The sequence below is a fragment of the Carassius gibelio genome, chromosome B12, assembly GCF_023724105.1.
Source record: "Carassius gibelio isolate Cgi1373 ecotype wild population from Czech Republic chromosome B12, carGib1.2-hapl.c, whole genome shotgun sequence".
Taxonomy (NCBI): Eukaryota; Metazoa; Chordata; class Actinopteri; order Cypriniformes; family Cyprinidae; genus Carassius; species Carassius gibelio.
Window position 1 is genome coordinate 10,309,699 of NC_068407.1, and position 14,600 is coordinate 10,324,298.

General features: G+C 36.9%; 1 protein-coding gene and 1 long non-coding RNA gene across 3 annotated transcripts; both read left to right on the plus strand.

Annotated features, from left to right (window-relative positions):
• Positions 1 to 1,818: 1,818 nt before the first annotated feature.
• On the plus strand, positions 1,819 to 3,509 carry LOC127969130 (uncharacterized). The gene is made up of 3 exons (XR_008156220.1): positions 1,819 to 2,515; positions 2,634 to 2,685; positions 3,135 to 3,509. It is a non-coding gene; the product is annotated as an uncharacterized LOC127969130 (long non-coding RNA).
• An 822-nt stretch (positions 3,510 to 4,331) lies between these two features.
• On the plus strand, positions 4,332 to 11,987 carry LOC127968755 (synuclein-like). Of its 2 annotated transcripts, XM_052570090.1 has the most exons (6): positions 4,332 to 4,734; positions 7,568 to 7,609; positions 7,702 to 7,829; positions 8,089 to 8,106; positions 9,984 to 10,028; positions 10,587 to 11,987. In XM_052570090.1, exons 1-6 carry the CDS (start codon positions 4,614 to 4,616, stop codon positions 10,593 to 10,595), a joined length of 363 nt encoding a protein of 120 aa, XP_052426050.1. In that variant the 5' UTR covers positions 4,332 to 4,613; the 3' UTR covers positions 10,596 to 11,987. The 2 variants fall into 2 exon arrangements, with proteins under 2 accessions (XP_052426050.1, XP_052426051.1); XM_052570091.1 differs by lacking the exon at positions 8,089 to 8,106 and having other exon boundaries at positions 4,340 to 4,734.
• Positions 11,988 to 14,600: the final 2,613 nt, after the last annotated feature.

Genomic DNA, 14,600 nt, shown 5'->3' on the forward strand with positions numbered 1-14,600 from the left:
GCCCTTGTTCTTAGCGCTGACCCCGTTCTGTAAACCCTGCCTCCCTAACTCCATTTTTGGAGCAGACATCAGCTGCTCTTTCTCAGCCAGGAGTGAAAACATCCCACCTACCAAGAGGTCGCACTAGAATTAGACTGCTTGAGGTGGGGGTTTACTCAGAGAGAATGAGTTACTGTCAAACTAAGAAGGCATTCTCTCTGTGGTGTGGTGGTCCTCTCTGGCTTCATGTCTGCGCTTGACTGCCTCAACAGTGCGCAGCTCAGCTGTGACAACAAACATGGGCTCTCCTGGGTCTCCACTCCAAGCCCAGCAACCAGCGCTCGGCCCGTGCTTCACAACGTGGCTTCCTTCACTCTGACCACAGACTTCCTGTCTGTTCAAATCAGTTAGGCTGACTCAACCTTGACCAGAAAAGGCTGTTTGCTTACTTAAGAGCAGGGGGATGATATGATCTACTTTTATTATATAATAAATATTTTTGGATGTTAAGATAAGAGGGGCTTTTAGTGTACATTTAAAATACATTTCAATTTCGAAAGGTTTCTGGGGTATATTTGTAGCAATAGCCAACAATACATTGTATGGGTCAAAATTATCGAGTGATCTTTTATGCCAAAAATCATTAGGATATTAAGCAAAGATCATGGTCCATGAAGATATTTTGAATATGTTCTATTGTAAATATATAAAAACTGAATTTTTGGTTAGTAAGATTTAAGAACTTTAAATAGCTGTTATCTCCTATCCTAGCAAACCATGCATCAATGGAAAGCTTATTTATTCGCTTTTATCATTCAGGTATAAAAGTATAAAAAATGTGCGCTTACAACTGGTTTTGTGGTCCATGTGAGGACACATTTTAGCTGGAAACTACTTTAACAAAAAAGTGTCAAATGGCTGAGCAATAGTTTTTTTGTGCTTAATTTCACTAATGAGTAAATTCACATGGAATCTACAAAGGCAGAACTCTGTAAAAAAGTTTTGGAAGATTTACAGAATTAAAGGGTTAGTTCATCCAAAAATGAAATACTCACCGTCATGTCGTCTCAAATCCGTAAGGCCTTTGTGCATCTTTGGAACACAAATTAAGATATTAAACGTAAGGACATTTTTTAAGTAGTCCATGTGACATCAGTGGTTCAACCGTTATGTTATGAACCTACGAAAATACTTTTTGTGTGCAAAGAAAACAAAAATATCTTTATTCAACCATTTCTTCTCTTCCGTGTCAGTCTTTGACGCACGTTCACGACAGTACCTTAAAGCATTATACACATTATTTTTGTTTTCTTCGTGGACCAAAAGTATTCTCGTCAGTGATGCGCGGGTCAGTGTATTAATAACCCGCACCCGACAGACGTTTTCAACTAACTCTCCCGCAACTCGGACCGCAAATTTTTTTTAAATAAAATATTGTACCCGACCCGCTTCCTGACCCGCATTTTTTAAAATTAGTAAATGCTCATCGTAGCGTCATTGGGTCATAGGAACGTAGGCAAAACTTACTAGGCAAAAAATAAAAAAATCCAACAAACCTTAATATATTATAATTTTGTCAGGAAAATATCGTCAGTAAGCTCATAATTTGTACTAAAATTGTAATTGTATGTTTCTGCAAGGTCTGCTAGACATTGAGGCTCGGGTTTGTTCAAATCAGTACAACCTGTCCTCCAACCAATACGCTTGTATAGGTTGTTTGTCCAAATCCCAGAAATACGACCCATCAGAGCATATACTACAATTGCGCCCCTATCGACAAAAGGTCATTTTCATATTAATGTTTTGTACTCTTTTATTTGCCCTCTGGTTTGCGTTTCGTGTAGCTCAGTTAGTAGATTATTGCGTTATACCTTGATATGTAATCATGCTATCATGGGTTCGATCCCAGGGAACAGGGACTTGCACGAAAATGTATATGCTCAATAAATCATAATTTAACATGATTTCTGTGAGGGTTAGGTTTAGGGGTGGGGTTAGGTACGAATAAGCCACCTACAGTAGTAAAATATGTAGGAAATACTGTGAGATCGGTGTAAAACGCCCACACATTGCATTTAAATAAATGTGCGTTTTGATTGGTAATGACGTTATACGTCAATTCATGACGACAGATGCAACGCGATACTGTCATTATTTTTACGCCCGCTAGAGGTCGCTTAACTTTAAAACGTAATATAGGTCGTAATAAATGCTTGCACAAACGACCTACAGTATATGGTTGTTTTTTTGTTGGAGGACAGGCTCGTCTTGTACTAGGACACTAGGACCCGACCGACCGCGACCCGAATAGTATTAAAAATGTTTTTGAATGACTCATAACCGCAGGCAACCGCGGACGACCGCAGGCACCAGCACATTTTGGATCAACCCGCGCATCACTGATTCTCGTAGCTTCATAAAATTATGGTTGAACCATAGATGTCACATGGACTACTTTAACAATGTCCTTGCTACAAATAAAGCAGGATATCAACCCACATTATTTCAGACTCTGTCCTTTCATTTGCTTTTAGTGGTAAGTGTGATCAGTGCCTGATGTCAAATCAATTCCAATGGGAAATCCCCGCATGAAGAAAATCACAGTGTATGTTTACCATTAAAACATGTTCTGACTGGCATGTGTTTGTTTGCAGTAGAGGAACAGAGAACATCTGGTGTATTCACCTGCAAAACACTAGCAGGAAGGTGAGATGCATTCGGATGTATTTCTGTGTGATATATTTGTACCGTGTTTCTCTGTTGAATCTCTGATCCTTTGAGCTCTTCTGACAGCGCGATATCAGCTTATTCTCAGCTCTCTGTTATGTCATGCTGGCAGAAGAACTGTTTAGATATAGACTACACAGCAGTCTACGGCCTGATAAATGCTTCTGTTCTCTGCACGTTTGTGTTAAGTACTGACAATCATTTCCCAGTTGGTGAGATAGCAGCTCCACTTGTAATCTGAATCCTTGTTAACCTCCTTCTTTACTATGTGCTTTTCCAATCAGTTGTAGTCTTAGTGTTTTTGTTATTTTCATGTCAGGAATTCATATATGTGTTGCATGTCATTCCATATCAGACTGGTAACTGCTTAGGCCAGTATATGTCATTCATTCATAGCCTGTAAACTCTTTAATCCCGAATGGAAACAGCTGACCATGTGACGTACAGTGGAGTGGGAGAGCGGCCCTGTCTGATCCCATCAGAGATCACTGCTCCTTCACAGATTCTATCTCCTGTGTCAGTCATCATCCTGTGATCCTTAACCAATCCACAGTCACCAGGTGGGTTGGTATTTGTTATCCTCACCCAATCAGATTGCATCACACCATAGAATTCTTGCTGAGTTGTGACTTTCAGCTGACGGTTCAAAATATTTTTAGCATGGAAGCAAGGAATGATTCAGCTGTTTTTGTTAGATTTTTTTTTCATTCTGAATTGCAGGTCTACAACAAAAACAACATAATACACACCCAAAACTTTGATATACAGGAACATTATATCCTCATAATAAAGCTAAATGTAAGTCTATCTATGTATGTAAAATAAAATAATAAAATACAAATGTATAACACATTGTATTAACATACAGTATACTTTATATTAAAATGCATATTATATCAATTTTACTATTGTGTGTGTGTGTGTGTGTGTGTGTGTGTGTGTGTATATATATATATATATATATATATATATATATATGTGTGTGTGTGTGTGTGTGTGTGTGTGTATGATAGTAATACATTATATGAATGTATGTAATAAAATGTTCAAATAAAAATTTATATTAGTTTACAATTTACATCATATTAATACTAAAACCTCAAAAAGGTAAATATATGCTATATTGTATTAACATGCTATACATTTAATTTACATAATATATTTAATAGTGTGTGTGTATAAAATACAAATATATTTCATTAGATACAAATTAAATACTGCTATATTACAAATATATTTAATATACACTAGACATTATATTATATACATATTACACAAATATATTTTTACTGTTGTTATGGTAATTTTCTTCATTAACTATTGTATTAGTAAAGTGTATATTTTCATGGGACGGATAAGAATGTTTGTACAAATAAATTATTCAAATTAGTTCCCAAAAATAAAGGAATAAAGAACCAGGCTTTGAGGGAGGACGTGTGTCCCCAAGGTGCAAGAGCATAGCAATAATTGTAAGAAGCAATAATTGTAAGAAGCATCTGGTTGTAATGCACTGCTGGCTAGAGCGTAATAAATATGTAATCAGTCTGTTCGACATTGCTATGAGAGGCAGTGCGTGTGTGTGTGTGTGTGTGGAGGAGCTGTGGGTGGGGGCTGTGGCTGCAACACGACTTAAATGCACTGCAGCATCCAGCAGGTTCTGTCTCTCTGCATCCTGTTCTCTTGCGCCTGCTCGCTGCTCTCTGTCTCTCTCTCTCTCTCTCTCGCTCTCATTCCACTGCTGTCCGTTCGGAGTGTCCGTGCATCCATCTGTCCTGGCATAGAATCTCTCTCTGTATTCCTCTCTCCTGCCATCTGAAATTTTCAGCATATAGACAGAAACCCTCAGCCCTTGCAAATTCTACCAGGCCCAGTTCATCTGCAGAGCACCGTCATATTCAGCGTCCGGGATGGATGTTCTAATGAAAGGATTCTCCATGGCCAAGGAAGGAGTGGTGGCCGCCGCTGAGAAAACTAAAGCTGGAGTTGAAGAGGCAGCTCTCAGGACCAAAGAAGGGGTCATGTATGTAGGTAAGTGCAAATGTTTGCAGCTAGTCTCTCTCCATATGTGTGTGTGTACGTGTGTGTATTTCACACAGGGTAAAAATAATAAAATAATGCAGCACTGACAGTGGTAATAATAGCTGTGTTCTATAAAGGTCTCTGCAATTATTCCCAATAGATGTAATGCAGATGTGATGGATGAGTCTGCATTTCATTAGTGTGTGTGTGTGTGTAGAAAAAGGAAGGTCTCGGTGAGGTTGTATTCTAGTCGGCTGAGGAATTGTGAGAGTGTAGATGGAAGCAGCTGCGAATCTGAGATACACAACTGATAAAAAAAAAAAAAAAAAAAAACAATAAGATGCGGGTGCACTAATATTTCAAACGAATTTCATAATTAAATAAAGATTTTTTTTTCACTCAATACACTATGATGCATGCCTTATACAATATTGCACAATTTAATTTAATTAAGTCCAACATGCTCACACTATTAACAATGTAACAACTATTAATTTGTAACAAAAATGTGTGTTAATAATTAATTATTTATGCATAAAAGTGCATTGTGCACTACTTTTAGGCAAATATATTATTTATTTATTTATTTTACTCTTTTTGACACTTATTTCCTGCATGCATTCATATGCATGTGAATAAGCAATTTACCTGTTATGTACCTGTCCAATACAATATAATTCCAACTTCATCAACTTACAGTCTGCACACTATTCCGTCCTGCACGCATTATAAAGTGTTGTTTATGTGCATGTGAATGAGAGAGAAAGTAAGGGGGGCATATAGAGCGGATCAGCTGAGCACTGCAGCATTTACTCCCTCCCTCTCTGCGCTCCCCATCTTCCATGCGTGTGTTCCGATGCAGCAGGATTTGCCTGGTTGTGAGGGGACTGTGATGACTAACCCTCACCATCCCCCTATGCCACCACAGAAAGAGAGAGAGTTGGGGAAATGAGGTGCAGTGCTCAAGTGTTATGTCACAGGCTCGCAGCCCCATAGCGTCTGCTTATGCTCATCAGCACAGAAATGAACAGATGGCGTAGCGAGAACATGACTGAAATACAAATTACAAACAGTTCAACGCGAAACCATGACTGTGTAGTATTCAGTGCATTCCCACCTGGATAGACACACCATAGAGTGTTCAAGAAAACACTTGATGTCGTTTTCATCACCTATAACCTGACAGTGTTAATCTCACTTAATCCAATCAGATCAACAATCAACCCAGCATGCATTTGGATGATGGATGTCATCTTTATAAGCACTTTTCCACCAAGGTCACCTGTGCTGAGGCCTCAGGCCTGTGAATCGGCTCTCGTTCCAGGGCATGTATTGTCAGGGGGCTTCAGAGTGCTCAAATGGCATTACGTGCACTAGAGCATGAAGTCATTACTCACGTTGATTGTTACAAAGGCAGGTTCCTTATTCTCCATTCGAGAGTGTCAAAGCTACTGTGTTTGATACTGTGAATGGCCTTGAATGATCCAGAACTGTATGTTCTGAAGATGCATTGTCGTCATCATCACTGTATGACGCAGTGGAGATCTCCTCTGCTGAAAGTGTTGGTGCAAATGCTTAATATAAGATAGACTTTGCGGAAATATAAAGAGATCTCCTTTAAAGCACATACATAAAAAACGCAGGAGAGCAGATGTGCTCAGCCATGCAGAAACGACTAAAAAACTGTGCTTTCGCATTAACAGCATGGAGAAAGAAGAGAAGTCTAAGAATTGAAATGGACGGAATAATGTATATGCATAAATGAAAGACGTAGATTAATACGGAAGCAGTTTGCTTCTAAATATTACATGACCTTTGTGATGAATTTTTAAATGCTTGATGAGAGCAAGGCTGGCATGTGTGTGATAGAATGATATTGAGGGCAGATGTAGCTAAGACTGACGGATAAACTCTTTGAAGCGTAGTGTCATTGCCTGTTAATGAAGCATTTGAAGTGGTGCTGTATTTTTTAGATTTGCATAGATCTGTATATTCCTTTATTATCTGTGAACAGAGAAGTAAACAGGACTGCTATCAAGACTTAACTCCTGACATTTTGGTCACTGGGACACAGAAAGAAAAAAAAAACAGTCTAAATGTGACTGTTTATTCAGTAAATGTTACTTTTTATTTAGTAATTAGCATTTTGAATACACTACCATTTTGGATCTTTTTTATTATTCTTTTTTTTTTAAAGAATGTTATTCAGCAAAAACATTAACATGTTTAGAAATTGACAGTAAAGACTTCTTACACAGTTAAACAATTTGTTTTAAGAAATGCTGTTCTTTCAATCCATCTATTTATTAAAATCCCCCCCAAGAAAAAAGAAGAAGAAAAAAAAAAAACTCCACAAAATTAACATTTTCAACTTTTAGAATAACAGTGTTCCTTGACACTGGAGTAATGAATGCTGAATTCAACTTTGCCACCACAATAATAAATTGCATTTTAAAATATATAAAACTATAGTTTAAAGTGTAATAATATTACAATATTTTACTGTACTGTCTCAAAGTCTCAAGTATGTTGCATGTTTTTTAAAATCGGTTGTGTGTAGCTACATTGTTAATATTTATTCTGTTATACATTTTCGATTCTGTTTTCACATGATCTCTACTCTAGTATGTACAGTAAACTATCCAGCGTTGATTAAATAAATGCTGTTCTGAAAACACTGTCTATTGTTAGGCTATGACTATATCAATGTAAAATTTACATATTTCACGTTGACCCAGAACAGCCGCTTGTCTTTGCCTCCAATTATATAGAACTTAATTTGGTGTTTTTATACCAATCCGCAATTTTCTGAAGAACATTTCATGCTTATTTCTCATGCCAGGTAACAAGACAAAGGAAGGAGTGGTGTCAGGAGTAAACACAGGTGAGAAATATATAAACATGCTTTTTTATAGAATAGAAACTGAGAAATGGGAAGTCTTTTATATTTACTTTCTGTAATATCGATCCTCACAGTTGCCCATAGGACCACCGACCAGGCGAATATTGTCGGTGAGACAGCGGTGGGCAGCACTAATGAAGCTGGACAGAAGACGGTAGAGGGGCTGGAGAACGTGGCTGCATCGACCGGCCTGGTCAACCCGGTGAGATCTCCACTACACTAGATGGCGCCCTTTCCCTGAAATCAAATTAAATTCACATCTCTTAAATACCATATTGAAACCTCAATCTTAAATTACTTAAGACTAGCCTAAGGGATCTATGTCTATTCTCAGATAACCACAAACTCGACATCTATTTGATTATACTGCATTAAACTGTGTATTTACTGTATAAATACTGTTATTTTGTGTCTAACGTAATCTGTTTGTTTTTCCCTGTTTATAATTGTGCTGTTATCAGGATGAGGCTTTATATGAGGTGCTTGTTAAATGGGGTTGGGAATGGTTGATTTGGTTGTAAAGAGAAATGCTTGTGTATAGCCTGTGAATATGGCTGAATATGAGACTGGGCTTTAACGTGAACTGACTGCTGTATCACATCAAACTGATGGGGAGAATGTGCACAACCATCCGTATAACAGCAGAGTTCAGTTACCTTTAATCAATCCCCCCTGGAGTCATACTCTTCATTGTGCATAATGAGAAAGAATGGCTGCATTGATTACCTCCTTGATTACTCAAATTCACATCAGTTTCCATCATGTTAATGAGCTAATATTGTTAGTGTTTAGTCATTTGCTGGGATAAAAATTACCCACATAATTGGTAATATTTTTGTGTTATCATTTATTGTATTTTTTTAATTATTATTTTAGTTTATATTTGAGTAATTTTGTGTTTCTTAAAATATTTAATTTTAATTCTATTCTATTTTATTTTCGTTTTACTTTTAGCAATTTTAGTACTTGAACCTAAACTTATTTAATTTCAGTTAGTAGCCAAGACAATACTTCTATTTTTTTACGTTTTAAGATTTTCATGTAATATTTCTATTTTATTTTATTTCAGCTTCATTTGAATGAAATCATATTAGTTTTAAGTAATAATAACAACACTGGAGATGCACTAAGTGAAATGCAGTGATCTTTAGTCACTTGACAGCACAGTTATGTTAACATCAAGAAAAGTAAATCTTTTCTATTAACACGTGGGTGACTTGAATGACAGATGACAGACAAATGACAGATCTGTCCTCATATTTACCTGTCTCTCATTCCCATTGCATCAACTAACAACCTGGGATCTTTATCGTAATAATAACTCATCTTCTACCAGAGCATATTTTCTGACAGGACAGGACAGATATAATAAAATGATGTGATTCATCAAGTAAATGAGTTTTCACATCATCAGAAAGCTTATCAGTGGCAGAGAGCTATTGCATTCTGCATTTTCAACTGCTCATGGATGCATGTTTTCCTTGCACAATATACTTGTTACTTGCTGTTACAAAAAAAAAAAAAAATCTTATTAATACCATTCATTCTGAATGATTTGACATTGTGCATGTAGGAATAATGGCTTATGGCTTACCTAGAACCAAAGTTTGGCCTTCAGTACATCATCCAAAGCATGTATTAATATCTATGTATTAATGCATAGGCCCGAAACTACTGTATAGGAGTCATTTTAATTTTCATAGTTAAATAGCTGATGGTAACTCGTTTTAACAGTGAATACAGATATTCAGAAAGCAATTATGCTTTAAAATAAGCATAAATATAAAAAGCCCTGATTTATATAAAAGTTCCTGTTCTTTCTGTGTATGATTCATGGGTGCACGCTACTTCAAGTACATAAGCTGTTTGTCTTCATGAAAAAGCTGAGTCACTCATGAAAAAAATGCACTTTTTTTTTCAAATGTTGATCACAATATCTTGTTGAAATACCTGTTTAATTTTGAAATATGTTAGATTATGAAAGTAAACTAGGTTGCAAACAGCATTTTATAGAAAGAGATTAGTTTAAGACGTTTGGAGGCAGGAAGTCCTTCGAGGAGGACATAGAGTCTGGTCCTGACAGTGACTCAGCAGAAGAGCTCAGCACAGCTGCACCGCAGAGACAGAGACAGAAGAAGATGTGCCTGCCAGCTGCATTCACCATGACCATCGTTTACATCCCTCGCTCGCTCCCTGCATCTGAAGAGACATCCCTGCATGTCTGAATGGATATGATTTCGTATGGCTGTTTAACATGACAAAAGCTGTCCATATGAAGATTCACTGCTGAATGCCAGATGGATCTTAAGCAGAAAGCAGCTGTCTCTCGGATGTTAACAGTGTCTGTATTTCACAGGGTGACTTCTCTCATGGGGGCATGGAAGGAGGAGACGGTGGAGAGGTGAGAAAAAGGACTTCAATGAAAACAGTGAACTTTGGTCTCCCATTAAATCTTTTTTTTTTTTTTTTTTTTTGAAGCATTAGGGAGACAAACTTCATTATTCTGTAATTAAAAAAAGCAACAACTTGGATAATGTTGATAAACTTATTTGTATCAAAAAAGAAAAAAATACAGCATAGCATACAATAAAAGATACACATAAAAATTCTCCCCATGCATACAGCGTTCAAAAGTTTGGGGTATTTTATGCTCACGAAGACTGCATTTAAAATACTGTAAATATTTTATATTTTTATTAAAAAAATTTTTTTAAAAGAGTAATCTTTTGTAACATTACAAATGTCTTTACTGTCACTTTTTTAATTGCATGTATTAATACTGAATAAAATTATTAATTTAAATAATAATAATAAAATCCTACATAAATACATACTAAGGCAATAAGATTGTGAACTCTCTTCCTGGAAAGTGTCCAAGGTATCTGCATCTGCGTAGATGAGAATACCATGATTAAACCATATATGAAATGACTAAATCTGTGTTCTCTCTGTTCATCAGGGTTATTAGTCCAGAGGCCTGAAGCTGAAACGGTCCCCTCTCTTCCCTCTGAGTTTCTGCTCCAAAGCCTCACCCCTTCCAGACTCCAGATGTTACTGATATTTTTTTGTGACTGTATGGAAAACCAGAGTTGAAAAAGACTTTCCCTGAGCCCTGTAGTCGTTAGATGTGTGACGCTTCTCCTCCTCTCCATCTTTGGTGTCCTCACGCTGTTCTCTAGTGTTACTGTCATTCCTCTTCCCATCCACACCTCACCTAAAACACACACACACTCATACATTCACAAAAGATGAAGCCCAGAGGCTGATATCAGAGGTCGAGGTGGTCTTTTAGGAGCATGGCTGGGGAACAACAAAAGAAATCCGCATGACCAGTAATGTAAGAAAAGCAATACATTTCATTTCATCAGGGCATGTAGCAAAGTGCGTCTGGATCTTCGTGAGATCATAGCCATGTTTCAATTTATTTAGTCTTGAAAATGCTGCAATGTACGCAATGACAAGTTGTCTGTACATTAAGAGATACATTACATTCCTTTAGTTCAGTATGTGTGCAGAATAGAGTTACTGTGTGCTTGACCAATAGACTTATCGTGTGATTTGTTAGAGTAAGAACAAATGTTTATTCACAAAATATAAACATAGATACTGTAAAACAAAAAAACTATTATCTGTATTGATGTAGCTGTGCTAGCCTTGCATTTCTTCATTAGCTTAAACACGTGAGATCTGGTTCCAGTTGGGACAAGGATTCTTTCAATGTTATAGGAAGAGATCCAGTCTTCACACATCCTGTTTTGTCCTGATTTTGTCGCGATGCATGTGAAGTCGGTGTGCGATCATGAATATGTGATGCTCGCAGTGTAAAAGCAATACCATACCACAGCTCCATTGCAAAGTCTGTCAGTGGTATGTTGTGTAGCACTGTCCTATGCTGATTCTAGGCACTGTGTTTTACCAGGGGGATGCTAAGAAATGTAGATCTGACTGTCTTCATCTTCATTCAGCCTTGCCATCATGGCCACCCAAACCCCATTCCTGTCCTGTTACTCAGATCCACCCCAGGCTTGTGTCTACTGTAGGTAACTAGGACAAAGCTATCAAACATTGCAGTTTGTTCTTTCTTTGAAGCCACAAAAAAACTGAAGACTGCATGTTGCCTTATCAGCACCCCTGTATTCACTCACACACACACACACTCACACACACATACACATATAAGATGATCAAAACACAAAACACACTCTTCTCAAGCCTTTTTCTTTGAGCCTTTCTAACTGAAGCACACACAAACGCATACACACACACACAAATGTCCCACATACCTTTAATGTTGGCATCAAAGCAGGCAAGCTGGTTTTATAAACTGTATAAGTGAAATAAAGTTTTGTTGAAATCTAAACTGCTGTGTCAAGTTTGATTTTGCGAGCAGTATTTTGTATGCACCACAAAATACACTAAGGAATTTCACTAAGCTAATTTTCACAATTTATTATGAAGAAACAAGAAAGTAACACATTAAATTAAACATAGAGTTTCAAAGTAGAGCACGAAATAGATTATTGGAGTACATTTTACAGGAAAATACTATTTTTATTTAAAAAAACTAAATAGTTGTGTTATGGAGCACAAACAGCCTGTAGTATCTGGAACTATCTATAGGGGGCAGTAATTAACAGCTATATATTTTTGACCATAAAAGAGCAAGGCTTTATTTTGGGGGCCAAAATTGAGTTTTATTGATTGGTTGATTGATTTTCTCCTAGTTGGAAAAGCCCAACCAATGGTTCTTTATGATGGTAATACAATTTAAACATGAAGGGGAATAAATTGCAAAGTATGTTTTTATAATCTAGTACTACAGGATCAAGATCTGCAGTGCTCAACAAACATCAAGCCAAAACACATTCACACAGGCCCCAATAATTATCCACCACTCCTTACTTCACCCAAAAATCTGCCCATAAATTACACACCTCAAGTCATCCTAGGTGTATATGTCTTTCTTCTTTTTAGACGAATCCAGTCAGAGTTATATAAAAGTGTATTTGATCTTTCAAGCTGTTTAAAGGTGTTGCAGTGCATCAGTCGAATAAATCCTTAACAAAAATTGTAAAAAAAAAAAGCCATCCAAGATGTAGATTTTTTTTTTCTTTTCTTTATCAGAGCAGATTTGGAGAAATTTAGCATTACATCACTTGCTCACCAATGAGAATGGTGTACTACAGTCAATGGGTGCCGTCAGAACAAGTATCCAAACAGCTGATAAAAACGTCACAATAATCCACAAGTAACCCATGACTCCAGTCCTTCATTTAACATCTTGTTAAGCAAAATGGGTGTTTGAAAGAAATTTTAATAAATCTATTGTTAACACTTCATTAAAGGGATAGTTCACCAAAAAATTACAATTATGTCAGTAATTACTCTCATGACGCCCCAAACCAGTAAGACCTTCATTCATCTTCAGAACACAAATTAAGATATTTTTTATGAAATCCGAGAGCTTTCTGACCCTGCATAGACTGCAACACAACTGACACGTTCAAGGCACAGAAAGGTAGTAAGGACATTGTTAAAATAGTCCATGTGACATTAAAAGTGGTTCATCTGTAATTTTATGAAGCTACAAGAATACTTTGTTTTTGTGCGCAAAGCTCTCTTCTGTGTCATTCTCATCATTTTGGGTGAACTATCCTTTTAACTTTTAACTTTGACTAAAATGGAGAGCCATGTATCCATAATACTGATTTCTTCAGAGAGAAATCAAATCAAGAGAGAAATATGCAAAGATCAAGCACTATTTTTTTTTTTTTTTTTTTAATGAAGCATTATTATGGATATAAAACTTTGGACCAGAACCGATGGATTTCTTTAAATACATGTTGCTTATCACGTCACAAGATGCTAATTGATGGGCTGGAGTTTTAGGAAATGTAGCATTTATATCAAGTAGCTATCTCGGAGAAGCTGTACATGGAGAACAAAAATCTGATTTCTTGAACGTGTTTCAATATCACTCATTTGGATGAGTAACAATGGTAAAAATGCCTACAGCTTGACTAATTTTGCCACATAAATTCTTCGGCTGCTTCCTTCATGACTCACGCAACCCTGTTTTCACCCAAACAACAATTCTCCAACAGTGAAAGCTTGTATTTCCAGTTGTATTGTGTGTGATGCCATGCCCTGTTTACAGTACAAACACTACGTCTGAGGGGGTTCTTCTTGAACTTCAGTGTCTTGTTTTACAAATTTAATGAACTTATAACTTTCTTCAGCTCTGAATACTACCTTCCATGCATGTGAAAAGAAATATAGACATGACATGACATGACAGAGATGTATAATGGCAGAGAGGTAGATGTGTTTTGAGTGGGTGTTCCTCATCCATTGCTTTTTGGGGGTGTGTAAAAATGCTAAATACCACAGCCTATAAGTATACGCACTCCTCCGATGCACACACAGTTCTTGACTCTTGACTGACATCAAACGCGAAAACATGAACTTCATCAAGGGAGCTGCGGATGGGAATGTGGACAAGATTATCGATCAGGCTGGTAAGTTCAATTTGTTTGCTCAATGCATCTGTGCACAATATGGCATTTGAAAATTAAACACCTGAAATTGATGCCTGAAAACTAATATTACCAATGAAATGCATTGCAAGTGCTAGTATTTTATTTATTTATTTATTTTTTGCAATTTACTTTACTTAAAACATATAGTCGAGACCATTAACTTTTATGAATGTTACATCAGCTGTGGTGGCCAAACAGAAAGTTGGAGAAGTAATTGGAGGAGACAAGAAAAAAGCAGGAGGTGCAGGCGGCCAGAAAGCAGGTGGAGGTAATATTTTAGATTCCTTTTCTAGGAGATTTTGGAAACAGCTTTATCCAGTTTGTAACTCTCTGATTAATACATTCTGTCTGTAGGTGTTGGCGATATGCTGAGCGGCGCAATCGGCAAAGCTGCTACAGATGCTGCCGCAAAAAGTGCCGCTGATCAGGCTATG

Excerpts from the sequence above, each read along its gene's own strand:
- LOC127968755 (XM_052570090.1), top strand. The coding sequence starts at position 4,614 with ATGGATGTTCTAATGAAAGGATTCTCCATGGCCAAGGAAGGAGTGGTG. Across the intron at positions 4,735-7,567 it reads AGAAGGGGTCATGTATGTAG|GTAACAAGACAAAGGAAGGA; the intron begins GTAAGTGCAAAT and ends TTCTCATGCCAG. Across the intron at positions 7,610-7,701 it reads GGTGTCAGGAGTAAACACAG|TTGCCCATAGGACCACCGAC; the intron begins GTGAGAAATATA and ends CGATCCTCACAG.